Genomic DNA, 13,267 nt, shown 5'->3' on the forward strand with positions numbered 1-13,267 from the left:
AGCTCATTGGGGCAAATCCCACTCAGTGGGGTAAGCCTCCCACACAGCAACCCATAAGCTGTGGACCTGGCCAAATTCCATAGCCAGTCAACCTGAGGGTCAATCCCACACACTGACGTGCTAGTAGCAATCAAATCTCGACTATAACAGGAAAGGACACACGTTCTACACAAGGAACACTCCTGGAGCACCCAGCTCAGGTGACCAGGGAGATTGTGCCACTGGGTCCTACAGGACACCTACTACATAAGATTATCTGGCTAAGACTGGGAGACATAGAAGATCTACCTAATACATAGAAACAAACACAAAGAGGCAACCAAAATGAGGAAACAAAGAAATGTGTCCCAAATGAAAGAACAGGAGAAAAATCCAGAAAAATAACTAAATGAAAAGGAGGCAAGCAACCTACGAGAGACAGTTCAAAACAATGGTTATAAGGATGCTCAAGGAACTTAGTGAGAACTTCAACAAAGAGATTGCAAGCATAAAAAGGACACAGAAACCATAAAAAAGAACCAGTCACAAGTGAAGAATACAATAACTGAAATGAAGAATGCACTAGAAGGAATCACCAGCAGACTAGATGAAGCATAGGACTGAATCAGCCGTTTGTAACACAAGGTAGCAGAAAATACTCAATTGGAACATCAAAAGGAAAAAAAGAATCCAAAAACAAACAAACAAAACAAACAAAAAATGAGGATAATTTAAGAGACTTCTGGGACATCATCAAGCATAACAACATTCACATATAGGGGTACAAGAAGGAGAAGAAAGAAAGCAAGAGTTGAGAACCTATTTGAAGAAATAATGACAAAATTTTCCTAACCTGGCAAAGGAAATAGACATACAAGTCCAGGAAGAAGAGAGAGTCCCAAACAGGATGAACCTAAACAGGCCCACACCTAGACATATTATAATTAAAATGGAAAACGTTAAAGACAAAAAAAGAATCCTAAAAGTAGCAAGAGAAAGGCAGCTAGTAACTTATAAAGGAGCTCCCATAAGAATGTCAGCTGATTTCTCAACAGAAACACTGCAGGCCAGAAGGGATTGGCGGGAAATATTCAAAGTGATGAAAAACCAAGGACCTACAACCAAGACTACTCTACCCAGCAATGCTATCATTAAAATCAAAGAACATATTAAGAGCTTCCCAGAGAAGAAAAAAACTAAAGGAGTTCATCACCACCAAACCAGTATTATAAGGAATGTTAGAGGGACTTCTTTAAGACTGGAAAAAAAAGGTCAAAATTATGAATAATAAAATGGCAACAGCTACATATCTTTCTATGTAAATGTAAATGGATTAAATGCTCCAATCAAAAGACATAGGAAAGCTGAATGGATAAGAAACAAAACCCTTACATATGCTGCCTACAAGACACTCACTTTAGATTGAAAGACACACACAGACAGAAAGTAAAGGGATGGAAAAAGATATTTCATGAAACTGGAAATGAAAAAACACAAAAACAAAAAAATCTGGAGTAACAATACTTATACCATACAATGTCAGTCTTAGGAAATGCTGTGAATGAACTGTGGGAGTAACAGTTGTTACATTTTAGAATAGCCACTGTGAACTTGTTGAGACTCATAAATACAGTCCCAGACTCAACATCACACCATGCAACCACACATTTATGCAACCATCGCTCTCGCTCTCTCTCTCCTTCTCTTACACACACACACACACACACACACACACACACACTCCATTACCTCATTCTCCATTATGGTTCTCATTATTCTATCCTTCAGTTCAAAAGGCAATCAAGTAGAGTAAAGACCTTATGCAAGACTAAAGACATTCTACAAGACATCAGTGACACAACGCTTTGGAATACGAGTCTGGGTCAGTAGTCCTCAAACCTAATTCAAAAAAATCACCTAGAGAGATTATAAAAATTAAATCCCCAAGTCCAACACCAGAGATTCTGATTCAACATGTCTTGAGGTGGAGCCCAAACTTCTGGGGGTAAAAAAAACGTTTTTTAAACTCAGGTGATTCTGATGACCATCCAGATTTGGGATCCACTGCTCCAGCTCCCATTTCATTCTTCTAGAAGTTTCCCTGGGAGCTTTCATTACTATGGTCTTGTTCCTGCAGCTTCTTATGCTAGCTCTCTGTTGACTGTCATGGCCTGCCAAGATTCTCTGATGGGGAGGGCCTAATACACTGTCAAGTTTACTACCTGCATAGTGGGCTAGAGCAAAGCTCCCACATATCCTAATCTAGATCCCCACTGGTGCAGTTTCAGCAATGGGAATCATATTGTTCCTTGGAAAATTAGAAAAAATACCGGCTGGAAACCTGTATAGGTCTAATATTCATGGCATCATCACCAATCTGGACTTGATATTCCAAGCCTAGGAATTCTGGGGCTTCTTTAACTTTTGGAATGGCATTTGATAAGACACAGAAAAGGACAAAAATTAGTGATGTTCACCATGAAGACATCAAGTAGCAGTGCATTATAAAGTCAAAAATGTTATATAGATCTGGGTTTTAGGCCAGGCTTTGCTACTATAAAAAGGAGCTTATACCTGGAACCTCAAAGGTTTGTTATAAAATTAGAGACAGCATACCTAAAGCACCTGGTACCTTATAAATGGTAGTCATTCTATTAAAAAAATTTTAAGATGCTCAAAATAATCTAAGCATCAATATTTTTGATGCCCAAAATAATCTGAAAAGAATAAATTCTGTAAACCCAGGGGTGTGCTAGGGCCAGCTCTTAGGGGTTTGTGAAAGCTGACTATGTGCATCTTTTCCAAACTCCTAATTCAGTGACATTGTGTTGGCTTGAAATCAGCTATATTAGCAATATTTACACCATGGAAACTGGCAAATGTCTAGGGCCTTTTTGTCCTGGAGAACTGGTCATTAGATGTGTACCAGTATATCACTCTCAAATCTCACAACCTCAGCAAAAAGCCAAGGCCACAAAAAATGCACCTACTGTGTTTCCCCAAAAATAAGACCTAACCGGAAAATAAGCCTTAGCATAATTTTTCAGGATGCCATCCCCTGAACATAAGCCCTAATGCATCTTTTGGAGCAAAAATTAATATAAGACACAGTCTTATCTTCGGGGAAACACAGTAACTTGGTCTTTCATTTTATCTCTCTGATTTGCATCCATATAACCAAACCAGGATTCTGCCCTCATGATTTTTTTCCCATAGATCACAAAGCATTTTGGTAAATATTATCTTATTCTCACAACACCCTGGGGGAACAAGGGAGGTTAAGTGACTTGCCTGAGTCCAGACAGAAAATCGATGGTGAAAAGCAGGGCCAAAGCTATCTGTACAAACCACCTATGCCACCCTTCCTACACATCCATACTGTACAGACTGGCACTAAAGGTATGGCTAGCAATTACCAACGCGGCTTTTACCTCATAACCCAAACAGACAGTCTCTTTCTACAGACTATCGTCTCAATGCCCTGTCTTTTGGGTATAGATTTGACTCCTCAAAATGGCCCACCCTCTGCACTTTGAGGTTTTTCCCTCAGGATTGCAGATGGTCTTTTATTAATCAACTTCCTCCACGTTCTTTCTCCCTCTAGTCCAATGGCATGTGTTTGAAAAAAAGAGTTGGTCAGAGTTAGGGTTCTGTTCTGACTCTAACAGAGGCAAGGGGCATCATAACCTATCAACATGTGTTTTTATTTGTGACCCTTTTTCTGGACTCCCCAAGGCCAGAGACCCAAGAGTTGTCTCTCTCTGTGGCCCCATCTCCATAATATTATGCTTTGAGAATGAATGAATAACCCTTTTGGTAAACCATCTCTAAAGTGGCTCCCAGAGATCCTCACCTTCCAATGGGGGGTTTTCATGCCCAGATGAAACCCCTGATGCTCTTTGAGTGTGGGTAAACCTAATGACTAGCTTCTAATAAATAGAATATGGCAAACGTGACTGGATGTCACTTCCAAGATTAGGTTACAGAAAGTCTATGACTTCCATCTTGATTGCCATGTTTTGTGCTTGCTCGCTCTCTCTCCCCTTCTTTTTCTCCCTCTGAGCACTTGCTGTGGAGGAGCAAGGTGCCATGCTTTTCGTTTGTTTGTTTTTTTTTTTAAGATTTTATTGGGGAAGGGGAACAGGACTTTATTGGGAACACTGTGTACTTCCAGGATTTTTTTTTTCCAAGTCAAGTTGTTGTCCTTTCAGTCTTAGTTGTGGCGGGTGCAGCTCAGCTCCAGGTCCAGTTGCTGTTGCTAGTTGCAGGGGGCGCAGCCCACCATCCCTTGTAGGAGTTGAATCGGCAACCTTGTGGTTGAGAGGACATTCTCCAACCAACTGTGCCATCTGGGAGCTCAGCAGCAGCTCAGCTCAAGGTGCAGTGTTCAATCTTAGTTGCAGGGGGCGCTGCCCACCATCCCTTGCGTGAGTCGAGGAGTTGAACTGGCAACCTTGTGGCTGAGAGCCCACTGGGTCATGTGGGAATCAAACCGACAGCCTTCGGAGTTAGGAGCGCGGAGCTCCAACCGCCTGAGCCACGGGGCTCACCGGTGCCATGTTTTAAGTGGCGTTAAGAGAAACCTACATGGCAAGGAACTGATGTCTGACCAACAACCAGTGAGAACCTGAGGCCTGCCAAAAGCCATGTGATGAGTTGGAAATGCATACTCTCAGGCCTGCCAATAGCCACATGAGTGAGTTTCCAATTGAACCTTGAGATAACTTAAGTCCCTACCAAGATGCTGATTGTAGTCTCATGAGAGACCCCAAGCCAGAGGACCCACTAAGCAAACCCAGATTCCTGACACACAGAAACTGTGAATATTAAAATTTTGTTGTTTTAAGCTGTTAAATTTTGGGGTCATTTGTTATATGACAATAGATAATACAACCCTCAAGCAACAAAGGAAATGGGAAAATGGGAAAACATTTTCACCTCTAGGTGTGCCAGGCCCCACCCAGTAGAGATGTAAATCACCTCTACTGGGTGGGACCTGGCACACCTAACAGGACTTTAGCATGGTTCTCCTCTTATTCAATCCAGACATCTCTAACATTCATAACATTTGAAAGTCTGCATTAGGGATAAGAATGTTCCCATTTTAGGAATGATCCAACACCCCAAAGTAAATTGAGAAGTCAACGGCAACCTGGCGGCTGGAAATTCCAAGTCCTTCATGTTATGAAGTCACAAATTGGTAAAAGAGAGGTCAGAAAGGGAAGTACATGCTAAAAGCAGCCCTTTCTGGTCTTGCATGAGTAATTCTTGCTGCTGAAGTTTCACTACAACCACAGGATTGTGGCACCATAAAGGTGGCCATTTTCAAATCTGGCCTGACATCAGAATGTAATTCAACTAGATGAACCTGGGACTTGGCCAAAATAAGTAGCATTTAAATAACTGGGGCCAATGAATAGCATCACTTTTCTGTGGTACCATATGACTATGATATGAAGAAATAAAAGCCTTTGTTGTTTTAAAGGGCAGAGATAATTGGAAGTTTTTGTAGTAGACAGTTACAAAAATTTCCACTCTTCATGCACCAAAGAAGATACCAGTCAGTGGCTTCAGGAGTTGGGTGTGGAAGGTGTTATTTGGAAAAGAAAATTAAATTGATCCTGGACACAATGTGAACCAATGTTACTATGTTTCTCGTGAAGCCTAAAACAGAGTACTTAGCCCCTAAATTGTAAACTTACTTTTCTGATCTACTCCCTTTTATTACTTAGCTCCTTGAAATCATAGCATTTTTTATCAGGCAAGGCATGGAAGGCTACCGTAACCCTCTCACAAACAGCAAATTCTGATTTTCCAGAATAATTCTGGAGTGGGTTTTTTTTAATAAAATTAAAAAATAAAACACCCTGCAATAAATTGGCCTTTCGCCTCTGTCTTTTTGCACATGTCTGCCTGGAGCAGAGCAAGAAGGACTCCCATCTGCGATATTTTCTGACCGGGATGGGTTTTCTGCATCCTATGTATAGATTGTTTTAAAAATATTTTATGTCTTTGGTAATTTTTTAAGGGCTCTCTTTTTTCTTTCTAAATAATTATCCCCATTACCTAACATCAGGGAGCTGTCTGGTCTATAATATGAAGAGTAGAAGCTCATCAACTAAACTGGTTTTAGTTGTATTGGAGATACAGTATTTTATCCTGTCGGTTTTCATTTTAGTTGATGACAGTGCTTGCAATTTCTCCCTCAATAAGCAAAGGTTACTTAGATCGGGAACCTGATGAATAAGCATGAAAATTTGATTTAAAAAAGGAGGATATCCTGAAGCTCCCGGAGAGAAAAAAGGATTTTCAACCCCCCACCACTTTAAATGACAAAGCAAAGAAACAGCATTGTCTTTAAACAACATCTTTGAACACAACATCAATGTTCCCCAATGTTAGGTACGAAGAAGAATAATTTAGAAAGAAAAAGAGAAGCCCTTTAAAAAATACAAGGAAAGAATGAAACATTTTTAAAGCAAATATCATTCATCCTTCATGTTATCTTGAGGCAGAAACCCCCAAAGAAAAAATATCGTCGCGGATGTGAGGGGGAAACGAATGCTTTGGAGGAAAATGATGAGGACTCCTGTTGAGGGACGGATGGAGAATGTGAGGGTCTGATGCCCAAATTGGCGCAAATGATTCAGACCTCCACACCCATTAACAGGAGTGGGAAACGACAAAGAACTGCGAATTGGAAGGAAAGATTTCCAGTAAATTTCAGTAATGGAAAATAAATAAAAGAAAAACAGAGGAAGCCGAAGTCTCCCATGGAAAGAAACCCAATTAATTGTCTTAGATTTCAGGATCATTTTTTTCCTGCTGGAGAAGAGGCTCGCCGGGGGCAGCAGAGGAAGCAACTTCTGCAAACACGAAACCTGATCAGAAATCCCTCAGAGTTCCAGCGCTTGGAATTGAGACTGGCAGAAGGAAGGACTCAGCCAGGAGTAACGTTTTTTAAAGCATACGATTGCTCTGTGTGTGTGTGTGTGTGTGTGTGTGTGTGAGAGAGAGAGAGAGAGAGAGAGAGAGAGAGAGAGAGAGAGAGAGAGAGAGAGAGAGAGAGAGAGAGAGATTGAGATTTTTCCTTTCTCAACATGTCACTTTCCTGCATGGGAATTCCTGATATTCCTCGCTGTCGGTCGAGAAGGGAGAGGCGTCTCCACCCCTGCGCCGAGTAACTTCTGACCTCGTCGGGAGTAACCAGAGAACGCGCGCGAGCGCGGGGTGCCTTGAGCCCAGCGAAGATTTGACCGGGAACAAAAGAACGCTTGCCAATCAGAAAACACTACCCAATAACAAGGATAATCTTTCTTTGTTTTGAAAACTCTCTAATTAGCAAATGCCCTGGTTTCTAACACGCATTAAAACTTTTCTGCGCATATTCCAAATAGAAGATCAAATTATTGCTTCTGCAACGAAGATGGGATCCCCAATGGCCACATGCCGAAGAACAAGGGAAATCAGGGCAATTGAAGACTTGCTTTAAACCGTACAGTGTTTTGGGCACTCGATCTCAGGTTACTTTTATAACCAACCCCCACCCACCCACCCACCTCTGCCAACACTTAGTTTTCTTATAACCTCAGTAAAGCTACACCAGATCCCTATTATACTCGGGGCCGTGCGCGCGAGCGGGGTGCCCTGGGGCCGGGTCCCCCGCGCACTCAGCTCCCGGCCCTCTCCCCTAGGAGGGGTTTGCTCTTCCTCCCGCCTGAAGTCGGCCCCCTCCGCAGGACTCCGATTTCTCCTCCGACGCGGCCCCTCCTCCTTTTTACAACCAGGAGTGGAGGTGAGAGGGGACTGTAGCCTCACGTGGTCTGTTTGGGTCTGGGAAAAGAAAAGCGATCCGCGAGGCGCACCCCCTTTTTCGCCCATACCGAACCCCACATTTAGGATCTGAATACCTAAAAAACCCCGGCGAAAGCCAGCATTTTCAGCCCAAGCAGGGCTAACGTGACTCCGGGTCACGTCTCTCTCCGCTCTGGCGCTGCGCTATTCTCAGCTTCTCCCTGCAAAAGTCTATCCCGGTGCGCCCTTCTGCTCAAGAATGTGTATTTTAGGATACCCGGAAGAGGAACAAATCTTTCAAGCAAACTCCCTTTCTGGTGCGTGTACCCCACACCCACCCCCACCCACCCCACTCCCGAGCGAATAAAGGGTAAAAGTTTTTCTTAACTTTTCTCTCCCAGCCCCCTGCCCCTCCCCTCAGGAATCTGCCCAGAGCGCTGCAGACACCGCCTCTCAGGTTCCCTCGCCAGCCCCTTCCGACTTCTACCCAATCCGAAGGCGGTCACACAGAAAACAAAGGCTGCCATTGGGCCACCTAGAACTCGAGAGCCCGCCCCCAGAGTGGTTTGTGAATGGGGGGAGCGGAGGGGGCGGGGCAGCCCGGAACACTGCAAGCTCGACGCTTCTTCTGGTGAGTTGCGAGGCTTCGAGGCGTTACTCTGCACTCCCTCCCGGCGGGCGGCGGCGGCGGTGGGCGCCTGGACTCACCGGCCAGGGCTGTGCGGAGCTGTAGAGGCCAGGCCCAGGCCTCTTGCACGGGGGCCTCACAGCTTCGGACACAGTGTAACTGGATTTCCAAAAAGAACTCGCAGAGCTCTAGGCTTCAAGGCGCCTATTGGACTCTGAGCGAGAACCAGCCGTTTGGCTGAAACTTGGGGCCGAGCTTTTGGAGCTGAAGCAGGAGCAGGGAGTGAAGGAGGCGGCGGCGAGCAGAGCCTCGAGGCGAGGAGGCGGAGCAGCACCACGGAGGCGGCGGCCTCGACTAGCAGGCGGCGGCGCCCGGCTCTCGCCTGCCGGGGGCTGGAGTCGGTGTGGGGGACGCGCGCGTTACTGTGCGCTGTAAGTCGAGAGACTTGGGCAAACTTCGAGGGGTAACCGGAGACGCTTGTTGCTCCCCGCTGCAAAAAAAGCCGCACCGTTACGTCGCGGCAGGAGGAGAAAGCGGCGCCCCCGGCCCAAGCAGACGAATTTGGGCCCCCGGCTGCCGCGCGACTGCTGGGCGGAGGCGGCTGCGGCGCCCCCGCGGCGGGGGCACCCCAGTTGCAGAGCCCTCGGCTCCGCGCCGCCCACGGCCCGGCCCCGGCGCCGGGAGGACTCTAATGCGCCGGGCGCGGTGGCGCCTCCCGGGATCCAAGCCTCTCCGGGCTGCCTCGTCGCGCTCCTCCGGCTGAGAGCGCTGCTGCACCCGCGCCCGGCGATGCGGGGCCCTGGCGCGGCCGCGTCGCGCTCACCGGTGGGCCTATGCACCCTAGTGCTTGCGCTGCTGGGCGCGCTGCCCGCGGGCGCCCGGGCGCAACCGTACCACGGCGAGAAAGGCATCTCGGTGCCAGACCACGGCTTCTGCCAGCTCATCTCCATCCCGCTGTGCACGGACATTGCCTACAACCAGACCATCCTGCCCAACCTGCTGGGCCACACCAACCAAGAGGACGCGGGCCTCGAGGTGCACCAGTTCTATCCACTGGTGAAGGTGCAATGTTCTCCCGAGCTGCGCTTTTTCCTGTGCTCCATGTACGCGCCTGTGTGCACTGTGCTGGATAAGGCCATCCCTCCGTGCCGCTCTCTCTGCGAGCGTGCCCGCCAGGGCTGCGAAGCGCTTATGAACAAATTCGGCTTCCAGTGGCCGGAGCGGCTGCGTTGCGAGAACTTCCCGGTGCACGGCGCCGGCGAGATCTGCGTGGGCCAGAACACGTCGGACGGATCCGGGGGCCCGGGCGGCGGCCCTACCGCCTACCCCACCGCACTCTACAAGCCCGACCTGCCTTTCACCCCGCTGCCCCCGGGGGCTGCTGACGGCAGGGGCCGTTCCACCTTTCCCTTCTCGTGCCCCCGCCAGCTCAAGGTGCCCCCCTACCTGGGCTACCGCTTCCTGGGCGAGCGCGACTGCGGTGCCCCGTGCGAGCCGGGCCGCGCCAATGGCCTCATGTACTTTAAGGAGGAGGAGAGGCGTTTCGCCCGCCTCTGGGTGGGTGTGTGGTCAGTGCTGTGCTGCGCCTCCACCCTCTTCACGGTTCTCACCTATCTAGTGGACATGCGGCGCTTCAGCTACCCCGAGCGACCCATCATCTTCTTGTCGGGCTGCTACTTCATGGTGGCCGTGGCGCACGTGGCCGGCTTCCTGCTGGAGGACCGTGCGGTGTGCGTGGAGCGCTTCTCAGACGACGGCTACCGCACGGTGGCGCAGGGCACCAAGAAGGAGGGCTGCACCATCCTCTTCATGGTGCTCTACTTCTTTGGTATGGCCAGTTCCATCTGGTGGGTCATCCTGTCGCTCACTTGGTTCTTGGCGGCTGGCATGAAGTGGGGCCACGAGGCCATCGAGGCCAACTCTCAGTACTTCCACCTGGCCGCGTGGGCGGTGCCCGCCGTCAAGACCATCACCATTCTGGCCATGGGCCAGGTGGACGGGGACCTGCTCAGCGGGGTGTGCTACGTGGGCCTGTCCAGCGTGGACGCGCTGCGGGGCTTTGTGCTGGCGCCCCTATTCGTCTACCTCTTCATCGGCACGTCCTTCCTGCTGGCTGGCTTCGTGTCGCTCTTCCGCATCCGCACCATCATGAAGCACGACGGCACCAAGACCGAGAAGCTGGAGAAGCTCATGGTTCGCATCGGCGTCTTCAGCGTGCTCTACACCGTGCCGGCCACCATCGTCCTGGCCTGTTACTTCTACGAGCAGGCCTTCCGCGAACACTGGGAGCGCACCTGGCTCCTACAGACTTGCAAGAGCTACGCGGTACCCTGCCCGCCCGGCCACTTCCCGCCCATGAGTCCCGACTTCACCGTCTTCATGATCAAGTACCTGATGACCATGATCGTGGGCATCACCACTGGCTTCTGGATCTGGTCCGGCAAGACCCTGCAGTCGTGGCGCCGCTTCTACCACAGACTCAGCCACAGCAGTAAGGGGGAGACTGCGGTATGAGCTCCGGGCCCTCTCTCACTCTCCCCCCGCCCCCCCCCACCGCCCCACACACTCCTAGTAGGGAAAAAGGCAAGGTAGGGAAAGAACTTTTGAGTGGGGAGGCTTGTTTCTGTACCCTCCTCCCCCTCCAATGAGAAGTGACCTGGAAGTGAAAACATATATGTAGATGTGGGACGAGGGTTTGGTTTGGAAAGGAGGCCTGGGTGGAAAGATGGTTTGGATGAAAAGACTTGGCAAAGACTTGCAGAATAATAATGATGGTGATAACAATGACGTTAATCTTGTACGGTACCGACCGACCTCGGCTCAAGGAGAAGACTGAGACCAGCAGAGATTTCTGTGAGTTCTTCCTGGATCCGGCTGAACTGGCTGGGACTGGGAGCGATTCCCCTGCTCTAAGACAAGTGGACTGTCCTCACTCCTGTGAGGCTCGGGTGAAAGGTACAGCTCTGTCTGCCGCGGCCGCTTTGTTGGAAAAAGGGAGGACTCCCTGCGGTGTCCTTGTCAAGCGATGGTCAAACCATAATCTCTTTTCACTGGGGCCAAACTGGAGCCCAGATGGGTTAATTTCCAGGGTCAGACATTACACTCCTCCCCAAGCCCCTCCCTCCGGTTTTTCTTCCCCTACTCCTTTCAAGTCTTGTAAAATAAGCATTTGGAAGACTTGGGAGGCCTGCCTCCTAGAATCCTAAAAGTGAGGGTGCAAAAGAAATGAAGATAGCGTTTGGAGACGATGCAAAGGAATTGAGTAGTAGGTATTTCTGCTACTTTTTTTTATTTTCTGGACAAAGCATGAGAAAGAAAGAAGGGTGTTTTATTCGGTTTAATACCCTGAAAAGAAGTGATGACTTGTTGCTTTTCAAAACAGGAATGCATTTTTCCCCTTGTCTTTGTTGTAAGAGACAAAAGAGGAAACAAAAGTGTCTCTCTGTGGAAAGGCATAACTGTGAAGACAGCAACTTCTATAGGGAAAGTAGCACAAATCTAAGGTTTCCCTTTGGATATTTGGTTGAGGTAAACATTCCTTTTTAAGGAAAAGTGAAAGGCAGTGGGCTTCCATGCCCCAGGTTGGTCAGAGGTTCTGACTTGGCTTAAGGAAATGCAAGGGGTTTTGCTGTGTTTGTTTTACATAAATTCAATTCAGAACACATGATCCAATGGGCTCTGTTAAGATGTTCACAGAAATCTCTCCCTTCATTTTTTTTCCTTCCTGTAAATCTGCATTTAGGTTTTCTTTCTGTTTTTTTCCTCCAATTTGAATCCTTTAAAATAAAAGGAAGAGCATAATGCCTTCAGCTTCTATAATACAGGAAAGTTAAAGAACCATTTTGTCCTGCTTTCTTAGTTCCATAAATCCATGTATAAAACATCACGTGTATGCTGACCCTGTCATTCTGTCAATGGGTGGGGAGGTGACCTGTAGAAATGATTGTGAATGAAGAGGACAGTTAAAAACCATAGCTCCCCCACCCTTCCTTGTAAGGAAAGTCATTAAAAGGAGGTGAACTTCAAAGTAATTTTGGAGTTCTTTGAAATGTGCTGGATGACTTAAATTTATTAATCTTAAATCATGTACTTTTTTTTTCTAAAATAGAACTCTGATTCTTTTGCATAATAGTCTAAAGCTAAACAGAGAATCATGGGAGCTAACCTTTACTCCACCTTTGACACCACCCTCCAAACTTGTACCACTGTCCTATTTCTCAAAACAGTTTTTAAATGCTGTTTTAAACAGTTTTTAAATTATAGAGGGTACTGTCAGGAGTACAAGTTACTTTATGTATGTAATGTTCAGTTGAGTGGAGCTGCTTTTTATATTAAGGTTAACACTGACCTTGTGTTTCTTAAACCTCCAAAACTATCTCATTTGTCAAATTTTAAGAACTCCCACCACACAGTTTTTTTGGCATCTTTTGTGTTGTATCTCTTGCATGTGAAATTTGTAAAATAGAGACAAGTGCAGTATGTATATTTTGTAAATCTCCCATTTTTGTAAGAAAATATATATTGTATTTATACATTTTTACTTTGGATTTTTGTTTTGTTTTGCCTTTAAAAGTCTACAAGGAAGCCCCACTTTATCACATGTACAGATCACAAATAAATTTTTTAAATACAAAGTGAACGTTTATTCAGTTTTCAGTGCATATATATAGTAATATATATACATATATTACTGTATATATATACATATATATGTGTGTATATATATATACACACACACACATATATATGTGTATGTATATATATATATATATATATATATATATATATATATATATATATATATATATTTAAGCCAAAGAACTGAACTTTGTGTTATGGAAAGAGGTACAGAGGGATACCATTGGA

The 13,267-nt window shown here is 46.7% G+C and overlaps 1 protein-coding gene across 1 annotated transcript; it reads left to right on the plus strand.

Annotated features, from left to right (window-relative positions):
• Positions 1-8,429: 8,429 nt before the first annotated feature.
• On the plus strand, positions 8,430-13,027 carry FZD7 (frizzled class receptor 7). The gene has a single exon (XM_081050751.1). It carries the CDS (start codon positions 9,191-9,193, stop codon positions 10,913-10,915), a length of 1,725 nt encoding a protein of 574 aa, XP_080906877.1. The 5' UTR covers positions 8,430-9,190; the 3' UTR covers positions 10,916-13,027.
• The last annotated feature ends 240 nt before the right edge of the window (positions 13,028-13,267 follow it).

Source organism: Rhinolophus hipposideros (assembly GCF_964194185.1).
Source record: "Rhinolophus hipposideros genome assembly, chromosome: 6".
Lineage (NCBI taxonomy): Eukaryota > Metazoa > Chordata > Mammalia > Chiroptera > Rhinolophidae > Rhinolophus > Rhinolophus hipposideros.